The sequence below is a fragment of the Pelodiscus sinensis genome, chromosome 12, assembly GCF_049634645.1.
Source record: "Pelodiscus sinensis isolate JC-2024 chromosome 12, ASM4963464v1, whole genome shotgun sequence".
NCBI classification, from domain to species: Eukaryota; Metazoa; Chordata; order Testudines; family Trionychidae; genus Pelodiscus; species Pelodiscus sinensis.
The window spans coordinates 27868924-27894538 of NC_134722.1; the positions used below are offsets into that span (position 1 = coordinate 27868924).

Below are 25615 nucleotides of genomic sequence, written 5' to 3' on the forward strand. Positions count from 1 at the left end.
AATTCAAATTTATCTGACTAAAGTGCCCTGCTTTTGAAATATAACAATATTATTCCTTTCTTCCTTTTTAAAAACCTATTAAATAGAGTTGCTGTGCACCAGTAACAGCTGCATTTCAGTGTGATTGCAAAATGAATTTGTTATGGTGTATAATACCAAATTCTACTCTGATGCATATTGTAGAAGCGTGTAACTATCTTCAAATATTGGCTGTATCTGACTAGTGCATATTATTAGTCTTGCCACACCAATTCAACACCACATTAAAAAAAAGGGACAAAAACTAATCCTGTAGATCTGTGCAGAGAATCGAATTTGGTTGTGGGAGACCTATTGGAAGAAGCTATGGGATGGGAGGCAGCTGGGATGGGAGGCAGCTGGTTTAGGGCATGCTCCTGAGAACCCTTCAGACCTTCGGTCAGTAAAAGTAAGGGAAATTAATGCAGAAGTGATGCTGTTTCAAAGTAGCTCCATGATATGTAGACCCCAAAAGAGGCTGCTGGAGAAATCAGTGGCAGCATAGGCACTTCCCACACTTCCATTGGGAAGAAATGATTGCAAAGACACTTCCATTACTACTATGCATGGATGTAGCATTTGCTGCAAATCTCACTTCCGTGGTTGTGAAAGGCCATGTTGCCTGCTCTTTCTACAGCAAGAGTCATGCCATTACCAAAGGCAACGACAAAGTAATTTTAATATTTAAGTACATCAGAAGTAGAAAGCCTGATAAATAACCAGTGGGGGGCCACTGGATGATTGAGTTACTAAAAGAGAATTCAAAGATGATAAGGTCATTGTGGAGAAACTATATGAATTCTTTGCTTTGGTCTTCATGGCTGAGGATGTTAGGGAGATTTCCAAACCTGAGCCATTCTTTAAGGCAACAATTCTAAGGAACTGTCCCAGATTGAGGTTTCATGAGAGGAGGTTTTGGAACAAACTGATAAACTTAACAGTTACAGCTCACTGGAACCACATGGCATTCACCCAAGAGTTCTGAAAGAACACAAATGTGAAATTGCTGAACTATTAACTGTGGTTTGTAACCTATCCTTTAAATCAGCTTCTTTACCTAACGACTGGAAGACAGCTAATGTGATGCCAATATTTAAAAAGAGCTCTAGAGGCAATCTTGGCAATTACAGACCAGTAAGTCTAACATCAGTACCAGGCAAATCAGTTGAACCTATAGTAAAGAATACAATTGTCAGACACATAGATGAACATAATTTGTTGGGGAAAAGTCAACATGGTTTCTGTAAAGGGAAATCACGCCTTACTAATCTACTAGAGCTCTTTGAGGGGGTCAGCAAGCCTGTGAACAAGGGGGATCCAGTAGATATAGTGTATTTAGATTTCCGGAAAGCCTTTGACTTTCCAAAGGCTATTAAGGAAAGTAAGTTGTTATGGGATAAGAAGGCCCTTTCGTGGACTGATAACTAGTTAAGAGACAGGAAACAAAGGATAGGAATAAATGGTCAGTTTTCAGACTAGGGAGTGGTAACTATTGATGTCCCCTAAGGATCTGTCCTGGGACCAATCATATTCAACTTATTGATAAATGATCTGGAGAAAGGGGTAAACAGAGAGGTGGCAAAATCTGCAGATGACACTAAATTGCTCAAGATAGTTAAAAACAAAGCAGACAGTGAAGAGCTTCAAAAAGATCTCATAAAACTAGATGACTGGGCAACAAAATGGGAAATGAGCTTTTATGTTGATAAATGCAAAGTAATGCACATTGGAAAAAAATAATCTCATTTATACATACAAAATGATGGGGACTAATTTAGCTATAACCACTCAAGAGACAGATCTTGGAGTCATTGAGGATAGTTCTCTGAAAACATCTATTCAATATGCAGTGGCAGTCAGAAAAAGCAAACAATGTTAGGAATCATTTAAAAAGGGATAGAGAATAAGACAAAGGATATCATATTGCCTCTATATAAATCCAAGGTACGCCCACATCTTGAATACTGCATATAAATGTGGTTGCCTCATCTCAAAAAAGATATATTGTACTGGAAAAAGTTCAGAAATGGGCAACAAAAATGATGAGGGGGTTTGGAGTAAGTGCCATATGAAGAAAGATTAAAAAGACTGGCACTTTTCATCTTAGAAAAGAGGAGACTACGGGGGGATATGACAGAGGTCTATAAAATCATGACAGGTATGGAGAAAGTGAATAAGGAAAAGTTATGTATTTGTTCCCATAACATATGAACTAGGGGGTCATCAAATTAAATTAATATGTAGCAGGCTTAAAAAAAAACAAAAGGAAGGTTTTTTTCATACAGTGGACAGTCAACCTATGGAACTCTTCGCCAGAGGATGTCATGAAGACAAGGACTTTAACAGGGTTCAAAACAGATCTAGATAAGTTCATGGAGGTTAGAGGTCTACCAATGCTTATTAGCCAGAATGGGTAGGAATGGTGTCCCTAGCCTCTGTCTGTCAGGGGCTGGAAATGGGTGATAAAAGAGGGATCGCTTGGTGATTGCCTGTTCTGTTCACTCCCTCAGAGACATCTGACATTAACAACTGTCAAAAGACAGGATACTGGAGTAGCTGGACCTTTGGTCTGACCCAGCATGGGCACTCTTATATTATGTTTTTAGGTTCTAATTTTGCAATTTTTTTTTATAAAGAGGCATGACTGTAAGCTTTTATTCTGTTTTCTTAACATCATCACTTCCATGGAATAATTTATCCACTATAGCTTTAGGATTCTTCAGCAGCAAAGGGATTATGATAAATATATAGTCATTATTACTACTCAGGTTTTTTAAATAGTCCTGTGTTGTGTTAAAATATTCATCTGAAACCATAAAAAATGCATTGTTTGTGCATCTGTATGGGAGGGTGTTAAATGGCTTTGTTGCTGACACTATGAATCATTTTAGAAAATATATAAGATGAAAAATAAAATACTAGTTTCTTTATTGAAATCTCAGTTTTGCTCTAAAATAGATTGCAAGACTAAACTGAGTACTGAAGTACTTTGCTTAAAAAGAGTTATGAGTGCTTTGGCCACTTGATTTGACATATGCCTGTACCTATCTGATGAGAAACCTCCTGATCTACAGGCACAGTTCTGCTCTTAAATTTGCATGGCAGATCTCACCTCTACTCTTTTTGTGTGCTCTGGGGATCTGTACATACAGAGAGAGCAAAGAACAGAGATGTGACTCTACCATGTGGCTGAGAGCAGCATCTAACATCAGTGATGTCAACAAGAGATCTGCACATGCAGGGAAAGCTAAATATCAAACTTCAAAGCAACCATGCAGACCTGAGAAACAGCAAAGAAAAATTGTATTTTTAAAATAAACACAGGGTCACTTAAAGAGTATTATATATAAACAGTGGTCCTCAGGATCCCAGGGAAAAGGGTGATACGGACTTTGTTTATTTCAGAATTCAGTTTTATCTCCATACTATATCTACTGACTTCAGAAGTACCAGATTCACATATAACCCAAAAACACAGTAAAAGGGAGATCATACATGTTTCAGAGAGTAGCAGACATCCTGACAGGACTCTCTGTAAGAGACAGCAAATAGCACATCCTTGAGCCTAATGGAAACTACTACTCCCTTTTTGGGAGCAAATCCTTTTACATATGCATAAATCTAGGTAAACTGTTCTGTGAAACTAATATTAATCCTAGCATGCTGTAATGTAATTGCTAAAAGGACTCTCATAGCATATGTATCTATTGATTTTCTGTATTCGTCCGACATTAATTTTAGCTGTTAAAGTAGTGGGGACATTTGCTGCACCCTATCTTGTCTCCTAGTAGTAGCTTCTAGAAGCCCTAACTATCATCTGTCCCAAGGTACTATGCACTGTACAGATACCCAGTAAGACAGTCTCTACCCTGGAGAGAATACAGTCTAAACAGAGAATAGTACAGGGAAAATTAAACTGACAGTGTGGAATTTGATGAACAGACATCTTAAACAGAGGGTCATCTCTCTTTCTTTGAGAAAGTTGATTTGCACACAAATGGCCTGATTCAGGCTATGTCTAGTTCATAAAATGGATAAGTGGTAACATCTTGGGTAGTGATAATTCTCACTCCTTTGCTGTCTATTGCTGGCATCTTTGAACTTGTTAGTGGGTCAAAGGAACATTGAACCCATACTGTTGCTTTTTCATATGTTCTCAAAGCTACTGGTTGTGATGAAAGTCACAGCAGATTATCAGTTACACCTCCCCATGATCACACTGATTCTTGTTGTTAACATAATGCAGGTTCTCCATTTTTGTGGTCTCAGTGTACTGCAGGAGGTTGAATGAATAGTTGTTGAAGCTGGTGGATAGACTTTACCCCATATGCAAAATGCTCCAATAGTTTAAAATAGGTTTTTATGATGCACAGCTTTGTGTGGCAAGGGAATTACAGAATATAGTAGTAGTTGTGCAGGTGGGAACCAGAGGAAGATAAATCTTAGCTTGTCACCATCAGTCATTTCTGCTCAGAGCATGCCAATCAAATTACCAAACTTGTTTATTTTATTTTATTTTATTTTATTTTATTTTATTTTATTTTATTTTATTTTATTTTATTTTATTTTAATGCTGTATATCAAATGTGAACTTCAGGAAGCTTGGAAAGCTGCTAGTATTTTTCCAAAATGCAAACTTCAGCAAGAATAAGTGCCAATGAGATGTCATGTTGCAGGCACATGTCATTCGAGCCGTTTCTAGGATGATTCCTCTCTCAAGATTGCTAGAGAAGCAAGTGGACACTCAGAGATTTGCACTGAAAGCAAGTTAACCGGTTTCAGGGAGAAAATACAGTTCTCCCAATCTCCTTTACTCAAAACTAGAGGCAGATCAAGTTGTACCTGAAAGAGTAGTCTAATTCACATTTCTAACAGTCACCTCCAGGTTTCCTCTAAAGGGCCAGCAACATTTCTCATGCACTTCTTACCCAGAAATACACAAGCAACTGTAATGTGCCTTGTTATTTCAGTCAATCCAGATCATGTTTATCCTTGACACATTTCTGGGTACATCTGCAAGCATCTTCTCTGCTGGAAAGAACATGGGCTCTTCTTTGTGAAAGCATTTTTGTTCATTGGTTCTTCAGTCTGCCTATGGCAGTGAGCTGCTGGGAAGGCTTCATGTACATGATGTGCTGGCAAAGGGCCTCCAGAAAATCACTTGTTAAAATTGTGCCGTCAGATTAAAGAGCTATCTGTGTGGCTTCCTTGCTGTTGACAGAGTTTACTAGCTCTCTGGCTATTGCTAGAGAGGACTTATTCCTGGGATTCCTAAAAATGCTTCTGAAGAGCATATGTTTGATTTATGATATACAGCTGGATTAGAGCAGATGTACCAAATGACAGGTATTTAAAGACTAACAATGGCTAGCTGCATCCTCAAACTTTATTTACTTTCAATATAGTCAATACGTTTTTCAGGGGAGAAATACTTTAACATGTTTCCAGCAAAACCATGTGAATATATATGTTTGGCAAGTGCTATTGCCTCCCACTTTTTTTTTTAGAACACAAAATTTGCCTAAATAGAAAAACAAATGATTTTTTCCAGTCCCCAGCTCCTCCTCTCCGTGAGCAGACACTGGTCCTGGTTCTTGGGTTTTATGGGCAAAGGAGGGAATGTGTTACAGGCACTTATTAAAACATGGGTAGCCCCTCTCTGCCACATATCAGAGGAGGGACACACAGGGTCTGTCTGTAATAACCAGGAACTGGAGAGGATTATAGAAACAGTTGTATAAATAGGAAAAATCTTCACAAAAATATAGTTTTTTTTGCTGAAAAATTCATTTTTAATTTTTATTTATATTTTACCCATTCCAAATAAGATAGTCTTCAAATCTTAAGATTGAGTACCCATAGTTGCTGTTAATACATCAAAACAGACCAGTTACATGGTATTCTATTTAACTCTGCAGGTGCTTTGAGAAGAGCAAATTGGTGGGAAGTTACACTCCTCCATACAAAGCAGCAGCAAGGCTATTTATAAGGCTCCCATCCCGATAGTATTTAGGGCACCAGATATAAAAAGAGCATGTTTTATTCCAAGATAACCATACCCTGAATTACATGCATCATTTCCTTAAAAGAGATGATTCTGTAAATTAGATTTTGCAATTTTAAGAACAATGATACAGTTTTCGGTAATAACTATCTTCTACTGCACTTAGCCACACATTTGTGATAGGTGAAGACTAGACAGACAGATTGAGAAGCTGCATTTTTTAATCCTTCTGTAACGTCTCTCTTCATAAAATTAATTGGGGAAAGAAATAGAAAATCAGGGATTTTTCATTAGTTAAGTGGTTATTTTGACTACATATTTCAAAGTCTCCCTTAGTATTGATGCTAAATCATCTCAGTTCTCACTGTAATTCTGGGGGCCATGGATCAGCATTCATGTCACATTCCACACTAGCCGGCCTGGGCCAGGTTGGAAGCTAATAATCCAAAAAGTGGACCAAATTCAATGATGAATGCTGGTCATGTGCCCCCTGAGGCACATTGTGCATATGCTGAGAAGACTACAATTTTTCAACCAAGTCACACATTTAACTTTCTAAAAATATAAAAATAGTTTCGCTGTAAGATTTTTAAAAAGTGCCTGTGCAGTCTTAGAGAAATTAGTAAATCAAAAAACCCTAAAATTAACTTAAACTACTTTAACAGAGAGCAGTGTTCTTCACATACTTTCAAGTTTACAAGTGTGTGAACAACAAGAGTGCAAAATGAACATTACCAGGCACATGCTGGCACAAATAAAGCTGCTTCTAAGGCCCAATCCTGTAATTCATTCATATCTGAATTCTCCTGCTGCTGAACTCAATGGGAGCTGCTTGGTACTCAGCATTTTAAGCATTGCTGCTGAGATCATATACAGTTCTCATATATTAGTTAAAAATAAAGTTCTTATAGTTCTGTGGCTGCTCTCATTCTGAAGTTTCCTTCATTTAACTTCATTGGGCCCGTGTAGCTTTTACTTTGGTTTATAACTGGACAAACAACAGCCTCTATATTTTTAAAAATTCTTTTGTCTCCTAACTTCAACTTCATTGGCTCATTATAGCACCTTTTGAATCGAAAAGCAACTAGGTGGGGTTATTTTACAATAAAGCATTAAATCTGTTTGAGGAATTAGGAACTAACAATTATGCAAGAATGCAAATGATGGGCAGGAGAGATTGGCAATGGTAATTATTCTGATGTGGCGTTAAGGTCTATGGTCTTGCAGCCTGCCAGAGAGATTGATGTTAAATAATGTACATCATTGGAAAGCAGGGAATGCTCTTACTTCTAGCTTTGCTGTTTGAGAAATATCTGACCAGAAAAATTTCTGGAGCCCTCTGGTTAGCAGGCTTTTTCCCATAATATTCCAGGATTTAAATTTATCATGCGTCTATCAATTCCTAATCTTGTCAGTATTTACTTTTGGATTTTTTTACTTTGTTTGTAGAGAGTGTGTGGGAATGGGGGGGGAGGAGGGAGAAAGAGATGCATGGGCTGGACAAGGGAACAAAACCAGTCATTCTTCTTCCTTTCAGGGAAAATAAGAGATGCACTAAAGAGAGATATTATTCAGATACAGGTTCTGAAAGATGAAGGAAGCATAACCTTATGTATAAAAAGTGGCTTACTTCTCCCTCCTATATGCTACTTATGTTTCTTACACCTGGCCAACTATGTTCCACAAACTGCATGCCAATCCACACAGTTATAGCAGAGTGTTTGAAGATCTCATTGAGATATGGGGAGGGGAAAGCATGTCACTTTCTCAAGCTAGTGGAGTATATAGGCTCTCAGATAAAAATCACATTGGGAATTGTACTATGGTTGCTCACACAGAAATAATGTGCATCACTAAGAAAACAGATTGGCTGGGCTCCACGTTAGCAAAGACTGCAATGGTCAAAACATTAGCAGTATCCTGCTCTACCATTTCTTCCAGTAAGTATTGACTATCACTTTGGTAGAGCAGGATGACAGCAAATTAATACTAGCTGCTCCAACATACATAAGAAGAATCTTTAAATCTTTTACTCAGTATTGTGTGCAAGTGGCATTAAAAATCAAAATTTTGGGGTTATTTAGGTCATAGTCTGCAACTGTGCTTTACTCGTGGGCTGTGTCTACACTGGCATGAATTTCCAGAAATGCTTAAAACGGAATACTATTCCGTTTTCAGATTTTCCGGAAAAGGAGTGTCTACATTGGCAGGCTGCTTTTCCAAAAAAGCCCTTTTTCCGGAAGAGCGTCTGTGGCCAATGTAGATGCGCTTTTCCGGAAAAGAGCCCCGATCGCCATTTTCGCGATTGGGGCTTTTTTCCAAAAAAGACTACTGGGCTGTCTACACTGGCCCTTTTCCGGAACAGTGTTCCGGAATAAGGACTTATGCCCGAGCAGGAGCAGAATAGTTTTTCCGGAATAGCGGCTGATTTTGTACAGTAGAGCATCGTTGCTTTTCCGGAAATTCAAGGGCCAGTGTAGACAGCTCGCAGCTTATTCCGGAAAAGCGGCTGATTTTCCGGAATAAGTGGCCCAGTGTAGACACAGCCATAGTGAAGGAAGTCCATACAGTAACTCTGAACAATCAGAATAAGGTAATAACTAAAAACTGAATGATGATCCTGATTCTGTTCTCAGATTTGCAACCCAAAATATATTCCTCATGCTTGACAGTAGAATACTTGTATATTTCACAACACTAGGATCCAAAGAGCAAAATGCTCCTGAATGTTAGAGAGACTGATTTGCCAGACCAATACACTCAGATCTAATGGAAGATACTAGTGATTAATATATGAACAAAACAGGACTCTCCCTCAATTTCAATAGTCAGGAATTCTCACCAATGCAAGTAAATATCTTGCAAGCTTCCAAATTTCCTTACAACACGCAACTTGAAATATTAAACGATTAATTTGAAAAATGTTCATAATAGTTCACTTAAAAATCAAAACTAGGTGTCTGTTTATAGGAACCACATTTTTACTTTGTATCAGATATAATAGTCTGGCTATAGAAAGATTTCTTGTGGAGAGGACAGAAGAGAACATATGATTTTAAATAATCAGTGGCTATTTCTGGAGTCTGGGATGAATGGAGTATTTAAAATTAAGAGCTCACTAACATTTCAATTATTTGTACAGTTTATGTATTTGAACTGAGGATATTCAAGTCACAGATATCAAATAAAACAAACTCACAAAAGAAACCAAAAACTATCTTAAGGAAATTTTAACTCAATCTACTGGAGACTATGAAGCATGGTTATAGAAGAGATTGTAGACATACAGACATTTCTTAGCAGACAGTTTACACCCACACACACAAATATACAGTAGCACAGCTACTCAACACATGCAGGATTAATTGCACTTGGAGACTATAATTCAAGCAGCATTTATCCCAACTGTACTGTTGGAATACAACTGTCTTTTGGAGAGAATTTAAAAAAAAATTGTAGATTAAGCACACCTTACTCTCCTTTGATATCTAGCAACAGCAAAATATTAATGTAATCATTAAAGAAAATACATTACATTAAAAATAAATCATAATATTTGCAATATACACTTAGATGTAGAGGAAAAGTAAACAAGAAATCATTTCATTTTATTTTGCCAAAACAACTCTGTAGTGTAATATAATGGACTGAATGAGCTACGGATGCATTTTGGGTTTAAAGTTGACTTTTTTTGCAACTTTCATACCACAGAAAATCATCACTACACAAGAGATACTGCAGGTGAAAAGCAGTATTTGCCTTTGTGTTTAATGCTGTTTCATGTGAGCTAGGTGTCCTAAACAGTATTTCCTATCAGAATGTTCTATCATTTAAATAAAGGATCAAAGGCACCCTGATAGTTCAAATTAGATATTTCTACAAAAGAAATTTGTTCCCAATGCAACAAATTATGTGTGAGACACAAAGTTAACCATCAAGTCTGGCTTCATATAAAATAAACCTTCCTCCCCACTGTCAAAGTATGCAAGCCAATCTATCACAAGATGCTCAGAGAAGAAGCCTGGTACTAACCCTTTACCTGTGAACATGGATGAGTAAAACTGAAGAGAAAGCCAAAACAAAGGTGGATCAGGAGGCAGGCAGGTCTGGGTAGTTTGAGACACTCTATTAATTCTGTATTATTTTGCTAAAAGCAGATCTCCATGTGCCTAACAAGAATGATAAATAGCTGACCACAGCCACACACCCCTTATGGGAGTATTAGTAGCAACGAGTAATTTAGAGGCAGAAGGAGAAATATAGAGCTCTTGATTTTCCTCAGAGCCACTGTGCATTTCAGTAGTCACTGTTACTGGGACCCTCCTTCTTGTCACCCCAAACCCACTTCCTTAGCCGAATAAGAACAGGCAGCATCTGGCAAGGCTTCTGGATAGGACCCTTTCCTGTTTTCATATAGCCACGTATTCAGAAGTGGTCGCCCCTTTAGGGTTCGGGGCACCCAAGCTCCGACATCAGGGCCGATTTTCAGAGCTACTGAATACCCAGAGCCGCCCCAAGCTTCACCCGGAACTGCAGGCACTCAGCACCCCGAAAAGCCAGGCTCTGGAGTCTCCCTCCAGCCCCGGGCACTCAACATCAATAGCCATTGGGCTGGGGGTGCCCGGAGTGCTCAGCTCTCCGTCCACCTGGGCTCAAGACGAAGCCTCAGCCCCACCTAGCTGCCTGGCTCCGAAGACAGGGGGTTAACCAAACGCTCGGGCACTGTCCAGCGCCTGGAGCAGGGTCCTGCTTTAGCAGCCGCCCAAACCTGAACGCTGCTCCCCAAGAGGCGCAGGGTGGAAGGGGGGGCGCAGCCCGGACAGCGAAGGGAGAGGGCGCCGTCGCCGCCCGCCCCCCGCCAGCAGAGCACCTACCTTCCAGCACCGAGCAGAGTTTGTCCAGGGCCATCTTCTCTCTCGCGCGGAGCGGGGGCGGCACGTCCCTGCCGCTCCTGGCCCAGGACCGAGCGCCGGGGCGGCAGCGAGTCAGAGGCGAGGCATAGCCACGTCCGCCACAACCGGGAGCGCCCGAGCGCAACGGCGGCTCCCGCGCCCGCTGCCGTCCGGCGGGGGAGCAGCTGGGCGGGCTCAGGTCTCCCCCCTGGCCATGCCCGGCGCCCCGGGCTCAGGGGAGCCGCCCCTGCATCGCCCAGCGGAAGGGAGCGATGGGGAGCGCTCCGCTAGCAGCACGCTCAGCCAAACCCCTCCGAGCCTGGAGCCTTCGCGTCCGCCGCGTTCAGTCCCATCTAGCGGGGGGCGTGGGTGGGGGGCTGCCCGCTTCCCCCACCCCAGGCAGCAGGGAGGAGCCGCGACCGTCGCCCGGGGAGCGCTGCTCCGCCACGGCGGCTCCCAGCTCGGCTGCCGCTCACTGAAGCTCATTTAAGATGTGGGGGGGTGTTCGCGGGAACAAGCCGCTTGTACGCATGTGCCCTCCCCCCGCAGCCTCGCCAGCGGGGCCGCTCCCCGCCGGGGCAGAGGGCGCCTCAGGCAGCGCTGAGGAGAGCAGCGTGAGGGGCGGGAACGGGGGAAGGCGGCAAACTGCCCCGGGGACCGGGCCCAGCCCCGCGGCGCGCACACGGGCCGGTGTAACGGTAACGGCAACGGCGCTACACCGGCAGCGCTGCCGCCGCTCCCAGGGATTCCCCTTCCCTGACGAGGACCGGGGGAGCCCGGTCGCTAGGCACCCGGGGATGGGAGCGCGCGCTGTGATCCGGGGCCGGTTCCCCGTCGCTTGGGAGGCCCTTTCCTCCCCGCCCCGTGGCTGGGGTCCCCGCGAAGCCCAGGGCCGTGACCGTTCAGGGTGGAGCAAGAGCGGCTTCCCAGAGAAACCGCGTCAGCTCTTCGGGGAGGCAGCGTGTGGCGGGCTCTGCTGCGCGCCCCGCTCCCTGCTGCTGCCGGCGGCGTCGGGGCCGAGGGGAGCCCCGCGCACGCTGGGGTCTGACGGGGGGTGACAGCGGAAATGGAGCTATTCATGTACACGAAGTTAATCAACGGGCGCGCTGCCTGGCTCCCCGCTCGAGGCTGACCCATCACCTCGAGTAGGCGTGCGAGGGGACGGTAGGGAAGGGGGAGAATAATCTCTTCAGCTGACCAAGGAGCTAGGGATGCAGGGCGGGGACATGGCCGTGGCCCCGGCAGGTCGTCGACTCAAAGCTAAGCCAGGAGCGAGACCTGCCTGGTGTCCCCGAACTTGGCCTTGTTTCGTGAGCACAACGAACGCGTGTCCGGTCCAGGCTCGTTTGGAAACCAACAATGGAGACTCGAAAGGGCACGTAGCGGAGGGTCAGAGTGCTAGCAGACTGTAAGCACGCTTAATGGGGGCCCTGGAGTATTCTCGGGTGAGCAGCTGTGCGGCACAATTCCATTCATGTAGTCCTTTCCACCTTCTTCAAATGTCACAAGTGAAATGAACTGGGGTGTCTCATCCTAGTTGTTCATAATGGACGTTTGCCTTCATTTCAGAAGCACCATACTGGTTGATGCGCTTTACAATCCTTGGTCAGGATCCCCAAGTTGCAAAATAACAGGGGTCACAGGTACGTGGAGAACCTTGCCTCAAAAGTTACTAGTTGCTGCAAGTTTTCTTTTACTTTTATGAACATAGCATACCCCCCCTTTTCACCAGAATAGCTGTTAGATTCTAACCTCAGAGATTCACCTCTACTGCTACATATCCATGCAAACTTGCTACTATATTTTATAATATATCAGAATGTGATATGTATATCAGGTTTTAGCTTAGCATCTGGTCCCCTTAAATAAAAAAACAAAAATAGCATTATCCATTCCTAAAGACTGTTTAGGAATATTTGCATCTCCCCCCTCCCCCAGCAGTAACAAAGGCAGCGGTGTATAGTGCTGTAATTCTAAACTTCAAAGTAGTCAATAGAACCCTATCATTGGTCCCTTCTTGCCTTTCATCTGTTCCAGTACCTTATGCTGCAATTTGGAAGGGACTCCAGAGCTAATAAATCAAACAAACTGATTGTAAATTAGATGGACATTTACAAGTGTTGTATTTTACATAATTTGTATATAGCAGTTCATTAGGTATAGACAAACATAATAGATTTAGTTCTCACAAGATGTTTAATTTTTCTGATGTTTTGATTAATATTTTATTAGAAAGTCAGGATTTCATGTTAGGAAAGATCAGAGCCTTCCTTCAGATTATCAGATAAATGTTTCAATGTGTTTCAGTTAACCTGATAGTGTCATTTATAGCTGATTAAGTAGGAAGGGCTGTAACAGTCACTGAGTGGTAAACCAGTCAGGAATAATACAGAAGTGCTTACAAAGTGGTAGCAGTGCAGTAGGTGGCACTCTTCCTACTGATCAGTATTGCTCCATTGTCCAGCATAGAGGTGATGGTCACTGTACTATCGGAGGGGCCATTTGATTAGATTTAAAATTATAATCCTGATGGTTTCTGGTCATTAAAGATTCCAGATGAATGGTATGGGAATAGAGTTGTTAAACTTGGTACACTGATTAAATTTTAAATCACATCAGAAGCATGCTGAATAGTAGACAAATGCCTGTTTGTTATTAATCATCAATATTTTATAGCCAGTAGACAGATTTTTTATCACATTTCAGGTTCTAAGGATATTCTGTTTTTAATGTTAGGCACACACAAAAACAGGTGTTAATTTTAGAGAGATGGACAGCAGTTGGGAACTTGGTTACTGATGCAGAACTACTTTGTTGTCTGAAGGCTTATCTGACAGACTTAAGTGGCTTCTTTGAAATTTCTTAGTAATATACAGCTTCCAAATGAAAGCTGTTGGAAAACACAAGGGCCTCTATCTGCTACCGTAATGTAAACATTTAATTTCATGTTGAAAGTGCAGAGTTACATATACCACAAGTTAGCCAAGTTCCTAAGTCACAGAGAGGACTCTAGCAATCCTTAAAAAGATCACCAGACACCTGGTGATCACCAGGGCCTCGGTATGCCCATGTGAATGCTCTCTCTCACACAAAGCTTCACATAAGATGGTTGCTCCTTGCCTACACACATACATGGCCAGAACTGTACCTGAGAACAAACACTGACACTTCCGGTTGATCTCATTAGAGAGCAAGAATCCCTTACTTTCTATTTTACATGGGTTGAGCTGAGTCAATCATCCTTTATGGCTGAACTAGAAGATTTACCCAGCCTTGTTTGGGTCCTTAACTGAATGATTTTTTTTTCATTTAAATCATTGCTGTGGGGTGGGGCTGGGGCTGAGTAGTTCAGCATGCAGGCTGCCCCAAGGAGAAAGGACTAGCAACTTGGGACCAGGTGAGAAGTGCCTTTTTATTCCCCTCCTCCCCCTCCCCCCCGGACAGCTACCACCACAAGATTGGCAATGGATGGACCTGGCACCCTGGGAACAAAAGACAGATAAGGGGGGCCCAGAATGTAAGGAGGTTGGAGGCTCCTCCACTGGTACAGTGGATAAGGTACCTGCCTTCAAAGCCAGAAGTCAAGGGCTCAAGCCACAATCCAATATGGGGTCACCCAACAACAGCTTGGCAATGGATGCACCTGGCACCCTTGGGACATAGGACAGATAAGACTCATCTTGTACAGTAACAGAGGTTCTTTAAGATGGTTGTCCCTGCGGGTGCTCCATCTTAGGGGTTTGGGGCACCGCTACACACCTAGTCAGAGATTCACAGCAGCAGTGCCCTCCAGTAGGCTGTGCATGCAAAACAGATGGCATGCACAGTGTGCTACTACACATGTGCTACCAATCACCTTGGCATTTCAAAGCAGCAGTGCTGCATGGAGCCCAGGATCAGCTGGGGAGACCCCAACTGATCCTGGGCTCCAGGTGGCACTGCCCCCTTGAAATGCCACTGCAGCATTTCAAAGAAGCAGCACTGCTCTATCGAATAGTCAATGCAAAAATGCATCAACTACTCAATTAGTCAATTACACAATACTTAACATCCTTAGTATGAACCACCACTGATGTGGCCACTGCCATATGGCCTAGAAACTGAAGACAGGACCTGGCTGGAACTTGTGGGTTGGTTTGAAGCAGTGCAATAAGGTCCTTGATGAACTGGAATTTCTGTTGTGGGAGAGAAGCTATTGCCCAAGGACAGTTGAGGTGAGCCCCGATAAAGTCCATAGTCTGGGCTGGTTGTACTTTGCACTTAGGCAGATTTATCTGTAGCTCAAGGGTCTGGAACCAAGCCCTGGTTAAGGAGGCATCATGGGCTTCTTGACTTATGGTTGACTTCATCAGGCAGTCCTTAAGGTAGGGGAATATAGACACCCCCTGTTTGCAGAGGAATGCAACATCCAATGTGAGCACCTTGGAAAAAACCCTGGTTGTTGTGGAGAGTCTGAATGGCGACTTGTTGCCCAGAGCAAATCTTAGGAATTTTCAATGTGCTGGATGGATGGATACATGAAAGTACACATCCTGGAGGCTGAAAGTCAGTAACCAGCCCCCCTTGTTAAAGGCTGGTATTATAGTGGATATGGTGACCATCTTGAAGCCTTGAGGCCATATGTGACAGTTGACCCTTCTGAGATCAAGAACTGGTCTCCCTCCTCCTGACCTCTTTGTTGTGAGGAAGTAGTGTGCCCATGTAGTGCTGGAATACAGGTTCTATGGCTCCTAGATGAAGATGTTTGATCTCTGTGAGATGGGTCCCTGAAGGATAGGGAAGGTGGATGGGGAAAAAGGAGTAGAAGAGAAAGGGATGCGGTATCCACCCTTCACAATGTTCAACACCCAATTATTGGTCATAATGGAGGACCATTGATGGTAGAAAGGTAGTAGGCGATGGCAAAATAGGTGGTGGGACTTAGGTTGCCTTAGATGAGGGGGTGTTATTGGACTCTTGACCTGATATTCAAAATGTTTGTCTCAAGATTGAGGGCTGGGAGGTAGAGTGATAGTCAGGGGTCTGCCTCCATCTACTTTGGTGTTGCCTTTTATTGTCAAAGTGCTTCTGAGCTTGAGTAAAAGGCGAAGGCTTATAGCGCCATGTAAAATATCTACTCTGTTTGTGCTTTGTTGCAGGGAAGTGGATGCCGAGAGTTTTTAGTGTTGCCTGCGAATACTTGTGGGAATGGAGTGACACACTCGGTGGTGTCTGCAAATAATTTTGAGCCTGGAAGGGAAGGTCTTTGAGCATTGTCTGTACTTCATAGGGAAAGCAGGCTACATGAAGCCATGATAATCTTATCACGACAGCGGTCGCAATGGATCGTGATGATGTGTTGGATGCGTCCAGGGTCACTTGTAGGGCTATGGGTGAGATTAGAGTGCCCTCATTTGTATTGGCTTTGAACTGTTCTCTTTTGTCATCAGAAAGGCTGTTGATAAAGTGTGAAAGTTGCTTGAAGATGTGATTGGCATGTAGTTGGATATACACAGCTGTAAAAATGTGGAGGAATATTCCTTTCAACCCATGAGGTCTGGGCACTTCCATTCCTTATCATACAGTGTGATCCTAGCTGCACACTGTTTTCCCCTCTGGCTGACACCACTAAAGAGTTGGGGAAGGGTAGGCAAACAGGAAATCAGCACCCTTCAGTGCAACATAGTATTTACGGTCAGATCTTCTGCAGACCAGTGGGATTGTTGCTAGTGTCTGCCAGATGATCTTGGCAGGATCCACGAGCACCGGGTCCATTGGTAAGGCCAGTTTATTAGCTGGGGAAGCATGTAGTATGTTGATCAATTTATGTTGCATTTCAGGGAGACTCTCCAGGGAGACCTCCAGAATGTCCGCCAACCTCTTGTATAGTTCTTGGAAGGAGTAGAAATCATCTGCTGCCGTGGGGAGAGAGGGCATTAAGATGTCGTCCGGGGAGGACGACAATATATAAGTTGGAGGGTGAGAAAATACAGAAGATCCCTCATCACTCAAGGCTGGGTCATCTTCCTTTCAGTAGGCTGACCTGTCCAGAGATGGCAGGGATGTTGCTGTAGATGGTGCTGCTGGAGTTGACTGAGGTTGCATCTGCTGTGGTTACTGGGCTCGGTATGATGCCCAGAGGTGCCAGTAAGGCCAGTTGGGTGGGAGTGGCACAGGAGGTGGCAACCATTGAGGTAGTTGTCATTGCAGTGCTATTTGCTCCTGCTGTTGCTGTGGATGCTTTGGAGAAGAGTGCCTTGAGGTGTGGGTGCCAACCAAGAGCTTGTCGTCCTTGTCATTCAACAGAAGTGTTGCCGAGCCTGATGGAGTTGAGATTGGGAACCTGCCTGATATGGCTGTGCCGTTGGTGCTGAACAACAGGGTTGTGGGCACTGAAGTTACTCTGAGCTCCTCCGAAGTAGTGAAAGAGAGCAGTGTCAGGGCAGGGTGTTAACTGCCACAATCTGTGGTGCCGATAGTGCCACATAGGAAATCGTTGGTACCACCTGCCTAGGTGCTGATAATGCCATGTGAGGCTTAGTCTTCGATGCCAACGGTGCCTCAGCCAAAGCTGATTTGTCCTTTGCTTTCATCGGTACTGAGATGGATACAGATGATGCCAGTGGTGCCAATGTAGACTTAGCCATAGGTGCTAATGGTGCCATGTGAAGCTTAGCTGACGGTGCCTCAGCCGAAGCTGATTGGACTTTTCTTTCATTGGTATCGAGACAGGTACAGATACTGCCGGTGATGGTCATTTAGATGTAGGCTTTTCTAGCACCTTGGTGCCTGTCTTGGTGAGGTCCTTAGACCCCTGGGGAACCGTCTGTGTCAGACAGTTCCAGTACCTCCCTATCTGGTGCTCTGGGAGAGGTCAGTGCAGAAGCTATTTTGGTGCTTGTCCCCATTTCTTTGAGGGGGAGTCACCCCTACCTGAAGAATGTGATCTCTTCTTGGATTGCTCAGAGGAAGAGTCTCTCATGCTCGAGCCCGCTGGAGCCAGCTTCTCGGACATGGTAAGGGGAGAGGGCTGCTGAGATGGGGTAGAGTGCTCCGGGTCCAAGGCTGGCCTCACCATATTCTCAAGGGAGAGAAGTTTGTGTTGCAGTTCCCTTGCATTGTGCATATAAGCCGTTAGCTGCTAACAGTGTTGGCACTGGGCGGTGGTGTGTGCCTGCCGCAAACACCGTGCACACTGGGAGTGCATGGAGACAGGAACTGAGATCCTGCAGGAGAGGCAGTGTTTGAATGCTGAGGAACCAGGCATCCCAGGGAGAAAAAATTGTCTAAGGCTGAAAGACAGCCTTAACAGGTACAAAAAAGTCTCTCTTTTTAAAAAAAGTAATTAAATGTAACTAGAAAAAACTACTACTAACTGAACACTATCACTAACACTATACTGACGGATAAGAACAAGATCAAATTTGAAAAACTGTTGTAAAGCTGGAGAGCAACTGTGGTTCTGACTGATGCCAGCGGTGGCAGAGAAGGAACTGAGGGGATGTTTGGCTGCACATGTGAGGCAGTGGCACCATGCATGCCGTCTGCTTCGCATATGCAGACTACCAAAGGATACTGCTACTGTATATCTCCAACTAGGTACGCACTGGTGCCCAAAACAGCTAAGGTGGGGCACACACAGGGATACTCCTCAAAGAAGAACTGAGCACTTTTCCCTGGCTCCCTGATAAAGGGCAACAGCCAGCAATGTTCCCATACAAATCAGGGAGGGGAAAGTGTCAGGGAGGGGATGCCCGGGAGCAGAGGCAGTCCCAGATGGAGGAGAAGGATGCCTCAGCCAGCTCTTTTCACCTGCCTGGTGAGTCTGTCTTTTTTGTACAGTTTTATGAGAAGCAATCCCATTCCAGGAACATCCTATTTTCCTTGCACAAGCAAACCTTTATCTTGCTTTAAGTTATGATAAGAGGAAGCTGTATACAGGCAGTCCCCGGGTTACGTACAGGATAGGGACTGTAGGTTTGTTCTTAAGTTGAATCAGTTTCAACAGCGGCTGAATCTGGATGCCAGTTCCGACTTACATACAGATTCAACTTAAGAACCCCAGGCATCCCCAAGTCAGCTGCTGCTGAAACTGATCAGCGGCTGATTCCAGGAAGCCCGGGGCAGGGGCTTCCTGTAGTCAGCCACTGGTCAGTTTCAGCAGCGGCTGACTTGGGGACGCCTGGGGCAGAGCAGCTGGGGTGCTGCCGGGTTGGTCCAGTAGTGCCCAGAGCGGCGCTACGGGACCAACCGGCAGCGCCCCAGCTGCTGTACCACAGGCGTCCGGAGCAAAGCCGCGGAGCACGGGGGCAGCGGGACAGCCCAGACGCGCCGTGGCTGTCCTGCTGCCCTCGGGCTCCGTGGCTTTGCTTTGCTTTGCTCTCCCTCTCCCTGGCCTGAAGACCAGGGAGACGGGGAGCAAAGCAGAGCAAAGCCGCGGAGCACGCGGGCAGCGGATCCGACGTCTGCAGACCAGGGAGACGGGGAGCAAAGCAGAGTAAATCCGCGGAGCACGCGGGCAGCGGACAGCCCAGATGCGTCTGGGCTGTCCGCTTCCCGCGTGCTCCGCCACTTTGCTTCCTCTCCCTGGTCTGCTGGAGACCAGGGAGACGGGCCCCGTTCGTAACTGCGGATCCGACATAAGTCGGATCCGTGTAACTCGGGGACTGCCTGTATTGAATTTGGTGGTCCTAACTCTTACTGTTTAGGAGGAGTTTTTGAACAGACAGATTCACAGACAATCAAACTCACTCAAATATAGGTGTTAAGTATCAGAGGGGTAGCCGTGTTAGTCTGAATCTGCAAAAGCGACGAGGAGTCCTGTGGCACCTTATAGACTAACTGAAGTGTAGGAGCATAAGCTTTCGTGGGCAAAGACCCACTTCGTCAGATGCATCGCATGCATCTGACGAAGTGGGTCTTTGCCCACGAAAGCTTATGCTCCTACACTTCAGTTAGTTTATAAGGTGCCACAGGACTCCTCGTCAAAAATAGGTAAAATCTACAGAAAGATGCGTACTTTTCTACATCTGAAGGCAATCATTCCCTTCTCCTCAGCAAATCATGTGTCACTGATTACATATGCCTTGGGCACAGAATGAGCCCAACTCCTTCTCAGCCTAGCTCGTGAAATTTGGACCAGAATGTAGAAACAAAGGTTAGTTTATGGGATCATATATAGTTAACATCATACCTTGTACTGAAGGCAGGTATTTATGAATGCATATATCAAACTAATAATTATGGTTATAATTTTTTAAGAGACATGAAAATTGTATTAACCCACCATTTTATCCAAATGTATAGCCCCCAAATAATTTATACTCCCAAATAATACCCCCTGAAGGAAAAACGGGGCACTGGGTACAATTAGTTGTTGGGGAGAATTAACTGTGCAATTTAATTCTTGGAGATGAGAACAATGAAGACATTTATTTCAACAACCATTTGTCAGCTGGCTAGTTGCCAGTTCCTGTATAGGTGAGATTTCACATTGAAGAAGCCCCCAACTAGCATTGCTCATCACAACTGTGTATTGTGGATGTGTTCTGAAAATGTATGCAGTTATAACAAATTCTCACCACCCAGTTACTGTGAAGAGCACTTTGAAATTCATGTTCCAATTACAGTGGCACTCTTGAGTTTACTGTTAGTGATGGCAATCTTGCTGAAAATTTTTGTTTTTGACTCCTGCAATATAGATAGTCTAAGTAAAGTACTAAACATTTTACAGCATTTAATGCTACCTAAAATACTTACAATGTACTGTTTCTTATTGTTATAGGCAAAGCTGTATATTGCAACTAGAATCTGTTGCATAATTAAGTTTTTATTAGAAAAGCTTCTTGTCTGTTTACAAAGAGAACTTTAAAAACATAATCAGAGTATAAACTGATGCTATGTTGGATTACTGGGTGTGCAAAGTATCCTGAAACAAGACGTATGAGAGGCTGGAACTGACCCATTCAACTCATTGAATCGTTCACTCAGAAACTGATCACGTGGGAGATGTCTGATTATTATACATACACACACACACACACACAAGTAATTGGTACCAGTGAAAGCTTCATGGATTGGTAGAACTATATCATAGACTATATATCTTCTTGTATGAATATCTTATTTTTAAGTGTCATGACATGACAACTAAATTATTCCAACAAGATTTATGTTTAATTAGTTTAGCCTGTTTTCCTCACTGGTCCTCTAATACCAGCTCAATGTTGACAGGTGAATATAGTGTCAGAGATTAATAGGTGACAACAGGTTATGGGGCAGTGACTGCTCACACAATGAAATAGACCAATGAGGCTACAATGTAAAGATAGCACCAACAATATTCTAACAGTTTTCACTTAAGCAACGAACATGCTTGATTTAGTAAACATTTATTATGAATGCATATTAACAGATATAAATACACAGTGAATCATATAAATGCAGATTTTAAGAATAAACAAAAACTGTATTACATAAAATAAAACCATGATTGTTTTCAGGGAACACATTTTACCATTGCTACAATCTAATTTGTATGATGGAAAGCTATCAACATTTTGACTATACAGAGCTGAGCTTCTCTTCAGACATAATCATCACACTCTTCCTATAGACTTTGGGCACAGTAGTATGACATGCTCTCATGTAAGAAGTTTACATTAAGTCCTTAATGTGCATCATAGAATATCTTAGCCCTTAATCATGGCTTCGGGGTAGAAATAAGCAGATCAAACATAGGACTTAACCCCAGTTTCCCTGATAGGTTTATCTTTAAGTTTCTCCCCAAGAAAATCAAATTCAATTCATAATCTCAATGGCCAATTGTTTTCATAATTCAATTTAAGTATAGTCACATTGATACGCATCAGTACTCAAGAAAATTCTTCTCATCGCATCCATTCTAGGATGGCATAGTTCTCATATTTTGGATTATGATGATTATTTTTGTATAAACTTAAGTTGTTTTTTAAAAAATTGGAATGTATATACATCAACAGTAAAGATGTACAATTATTGGTTATTTGGTGTTAGCTTTGTAGATTTGTTTTAGTCCTTTAGTAAGTAAATGCTCATCTAACTATCGCATGTAAGGACTAAAACAAAGGAAAAAATATTTAGACATTTTAGATCAAATACCCCCCGAGTTCAGCCATAGTAATTAATGTAGAATGTCTCATCTGATAATCTGCTTGAGGTTCATTTATTGAAATGTAATTTAAATTGCAGAAATGTGTAAATGACAAGACTAATTCAGCTGGCACTAAAGGATTCTGCTTACTGAAATACTAACTTTATTTACACGTGACTTCTTATCCATCAAATATTGTACTGGAAGAAGCGGCAGCATGTAAACATTGGAACACATGCAATATGATCCCTTACTAAGAAAAATAAATTGACAGCGTTATTAAAGGCCAATAACTGCCAGTATATACAAACTGTTTACTGAAAGCTCATACAAGACATTCAGGTCTGATTTAATGCTTTTAAAATAAATACCAAAGAATGCAACATTTACAAATAACTCACTAATAAAACACCACTTCCCAGATTTCTTCTTACAATTTGGAATTTCATATTTTGATTAAGCAAATGGGTAGCAGCTCCTTCACAGATCTTAAGGCATATCACATAGCATCAAAATGGAACCGATGGGCTTCTTGTCGTTTCTCTCTGTCATCTGCTTTCTGAAAAAATAAACCATATCACTTTATAGAATACAAGTGACAGCATATCACACACCTTTCATTCTAATAAAACATTAGTTGTCAAATGCCACAGAATGGCTGGTTTTTCCAACTCTGTCATTCAACAGAAGACAGAAAGCTAACTAACTGCCTCAACAATTAATACTTAATAGGTGACAGTTTATAATGGCAATAATTGGCTCAAAATTGGCTGCTGCAGTTAATGATAAGCTTTTTTAGTATTAATGACCAATGCTTTGGGTTATATTCTAATGTATTTTTTCCCAAGGATTATTGCTTAATTAGTTAAATGAAAAATGTTTCTTTGTGTACTTTTGTCATCTGCATTATGAAAGAAGATAAATATGATGAAGAATGGTGAATTGGCTCAAACAACCACAAGTGGTCCCAGCTCTGTTGTAATTTAAGAGTCTCTTAAACTTACGGTTAGCAAAACCAAAATTGGCAAATTGGGCAAAACAGACAGTAAAAGTCAACCAAGTGTAATAATTCAACCAATAACAATATTAAGAACTAGTGATTCTTAACCATAATCATAGGGGGTTCCACTTTGTTTGTAGGCATACACATGTGTATAAAAAGTGAATAACTGGGAACATAAATACATTTCTTTCCTTATTTGGGCGCTATATATGCAGAGCTGTCAAAACAACAGTGTGACTGGTATGAGTGCATTTGGATAAAACAAGAATATTCATCTTGGACCTATATCTTTATGGCCTTTAATTACATGTAATAATCTTCCATGTAGTTTATTCCCTCTCTCCAGCTCAGAATATTTTGCTATGCACTTCTTTCCAAAGTTTACTAATTTTGGATGAATTTTATTGGAAACTGATATGATGCTAATGTGAGAAATAAATTTTTGTTTCTCTGAAGTTAGAGTCCTCACAGCATTTCTAATATATGCACAAGCAGACAATGAATCACTATCTGATTTGCAAAATTCTACCTGTTTGCCAAGGCCAATATTTTTTAAGAGCCAGGAAAATATTGTTGTTTGTCACCATCATGGCATAGGTACGTGCCCGAGTGGATACCCTTTCACTACTGTACTAAATAGCTATGCTATATCTACCTTATGTTTATAATTAAAGCTAATTTGTGGAAATCATGCTATTTGTATTGTGTTCTACTGGGTTTTGCTTTTTTAGTCTTCTGTGACAGGTTTATAGTTCTCAGTGTAGTTAAAACCCCCTCATTTTAAACATAAATTCCATGTTTTCTCTTTCATGAATTCTGAAAGTGTTAAAGACTATCTCTGACTTGACAATAATAATACTGATTGGTAACTTTCAAAGCACTGTCTATGTAAACTGATTAATTCCAATATGGCATCATGTCCATTTATAAAGATGGGGAAAACAAAGCAACATGTCTGAATGACTTGCTAAATGGTCACACTGCAGGGCAAAGGAAGTGTTAGAACTCAGGATTTCCAAAGGTTCATGGTTATCTGACACCTATCTGAATGTCAAGTAAAAAATGCAGTAATTTTATTTGACAGCTGTGATTATTGTATGCTAGGTAGCAGCATTTACTGGCCATCCTGCCACTTGAATATTATTGTGAATTGAGAGTAGTTAAGAAAAGCGGGAACATACTTTTCTTTTGTGACATGAAAGAATCCTCTCAAAATACATCTTCAAATCAATGGATTTCTATATGCTGTCGTGTATTGCAGCTATATATCACAAAACAGCCAATATGTCCATGGCAAAATCCTGTACTGTCTTAAGTACTCACGTCAATACAGTCAGTGAGGACAGAAAAACATATCCTTTTTATGTTTTCTTTCTCTATGAACTACCGGCAGAATTTAAGAAGGGTAAGCTGGGGGTTTACATTTAATTTTATTTCCAGACTCATATTATTCCTTTAAACTCTGATCAAAGGCTGAGAGTGCAAGATGTTCAAGATATTCATCCTGGATATGAAATGAAAAAATTCCATTTAGTTATGAATTATGGTTTATCCTGAACTACCAGCACTTGTCTATGTTACTGCTAACTTTTAATTTATAACTTGGAATTAAAACTAAATACCAAATATTTGTTTTTAAGGTTTCAATGAATCCTAAATTGTCCTAATTTTGTGGACAGAAAGAAAATCTGATATTAGTCAGGCATGAGAGTTATTATTATAGATGGATTAATGCAGTTAAAACTCCTCAAAACTCTTTAAACTGAAAATCACTGTTCAGAACAACATACCATAGGGCAGTGGTCCCCAACGCGGTGCCCGCGGGCGCCACGGCGCCTGCTGGGGCATTCGTGGGCGCCCGCCGACAACCTGGGCCGGCCCCGCGCACGGGAGGCGTCGGCCCCAGGCGTGCGACATGCACCGGCGCTGGGTGCGCGGCGCTTGGGTGGCCCCAGCCCTGGGACACATGCGGGCGCATGGTGCTCGAGCGGTGCCGGTGCCGGCCCCAGGCTCGGGCGGCAGCGCCGGCCCTGGGCCCACGGCACAAAGCGTTCGGGCGGCCCCAGCCCCGGCTCTAGGGCAGCCCCAGCCCCGGCTCTAGGGCGGCCCCAGCCCCGGCCCTAGGGCACACGCTGGCGCCAGGTGCAAGGGCATCCCAGTCCCCTGGTGTGCCCCTGGGCACCCGGCGCGTGAGTGGCCTCCACCTCCCGGGCGCCCAGCACGTGAGTGGCCCCCACCTCCCGGGTGCCCGGGAGCCTCTAAAGGTTGGGGACCACTGCCACAGGGCATATCTACTATGTATTTGAAAGAGATTGTAAGCGAGTGAGTCTGTCTGTTTATTCAAGAACTCCTCCTAAACTGTAAGGGCTAGGACCACAAAATTTGCTATGCAGCTTCTTCTTAGGATAACTTAAAACAAGGTAAGGTGTTCTTGAGCAGGGGTGGGTGTTTGAAGCCCTCCTGCCCCATGCATAAGGGGATGCATAAAATCAAACAAAAACAACAACAAAAAAGACAATCACCAGGCAAGTGAAAGAGACTGGCTGGCGGCACCCCCTCCAGAACTACTGAAACCCTCATCTCCAGAC

At 43.0% G+C, this 25615-nt stretch overlaps 2 protein-coding genes across 11 annotated transcripts in view; both read right to left on the bottom strand.

Annotated features, from left to right (window-relative positions):
- The window catches only part of NETO2 (neuropilin and tolloid like 2), a 53575-nt gene extending 41578 nt beyond the window's left edge, over positions 1–11997 (bottom strand). For 2 of the 9 annotated variants that reach the window (XM_075940212.1, XM_075940211.1), the window contains exon 1: positions 10897–11997. In XM_075940212.1, the coding sequence (XP_075796327.1) occupies positions 10897–10930 (34 nt within the window). In that variant the 5' untranslated portion in view covers positions 10931–11997. The remainder of the gene's footprint in view (positions 1–10896) is intronic. The other 7 variants (XM_075940206.1, XM_075940209.1, XM_075940210.1 and 4 more) reach the window with 6 other exon arrangements.
- A 9271-nt stretch (positions 11998–21268) lies between these two features.
- The window catches only part of ITFG1 (integrin alpha FG-GAP repeat containing 1), a 219877-nt gene continuing 215530 nt past the window's right edge, over positions 21269–25615 (bottom strand). For both annotated transcript variants that reach the window (XM_075940203.1, XM_006121184.4), the window contains exon 18: positions 21269–22583. In XM_075940203.1, coding sequence (XP_075796318.1) covers positions 22524–22583 — 60 coding nt within the window. In that variant the 3' untranslated portion in view covers positions 21269–22523. The remainder of the gene's footprint in view (positions 22584–25615) is intronic.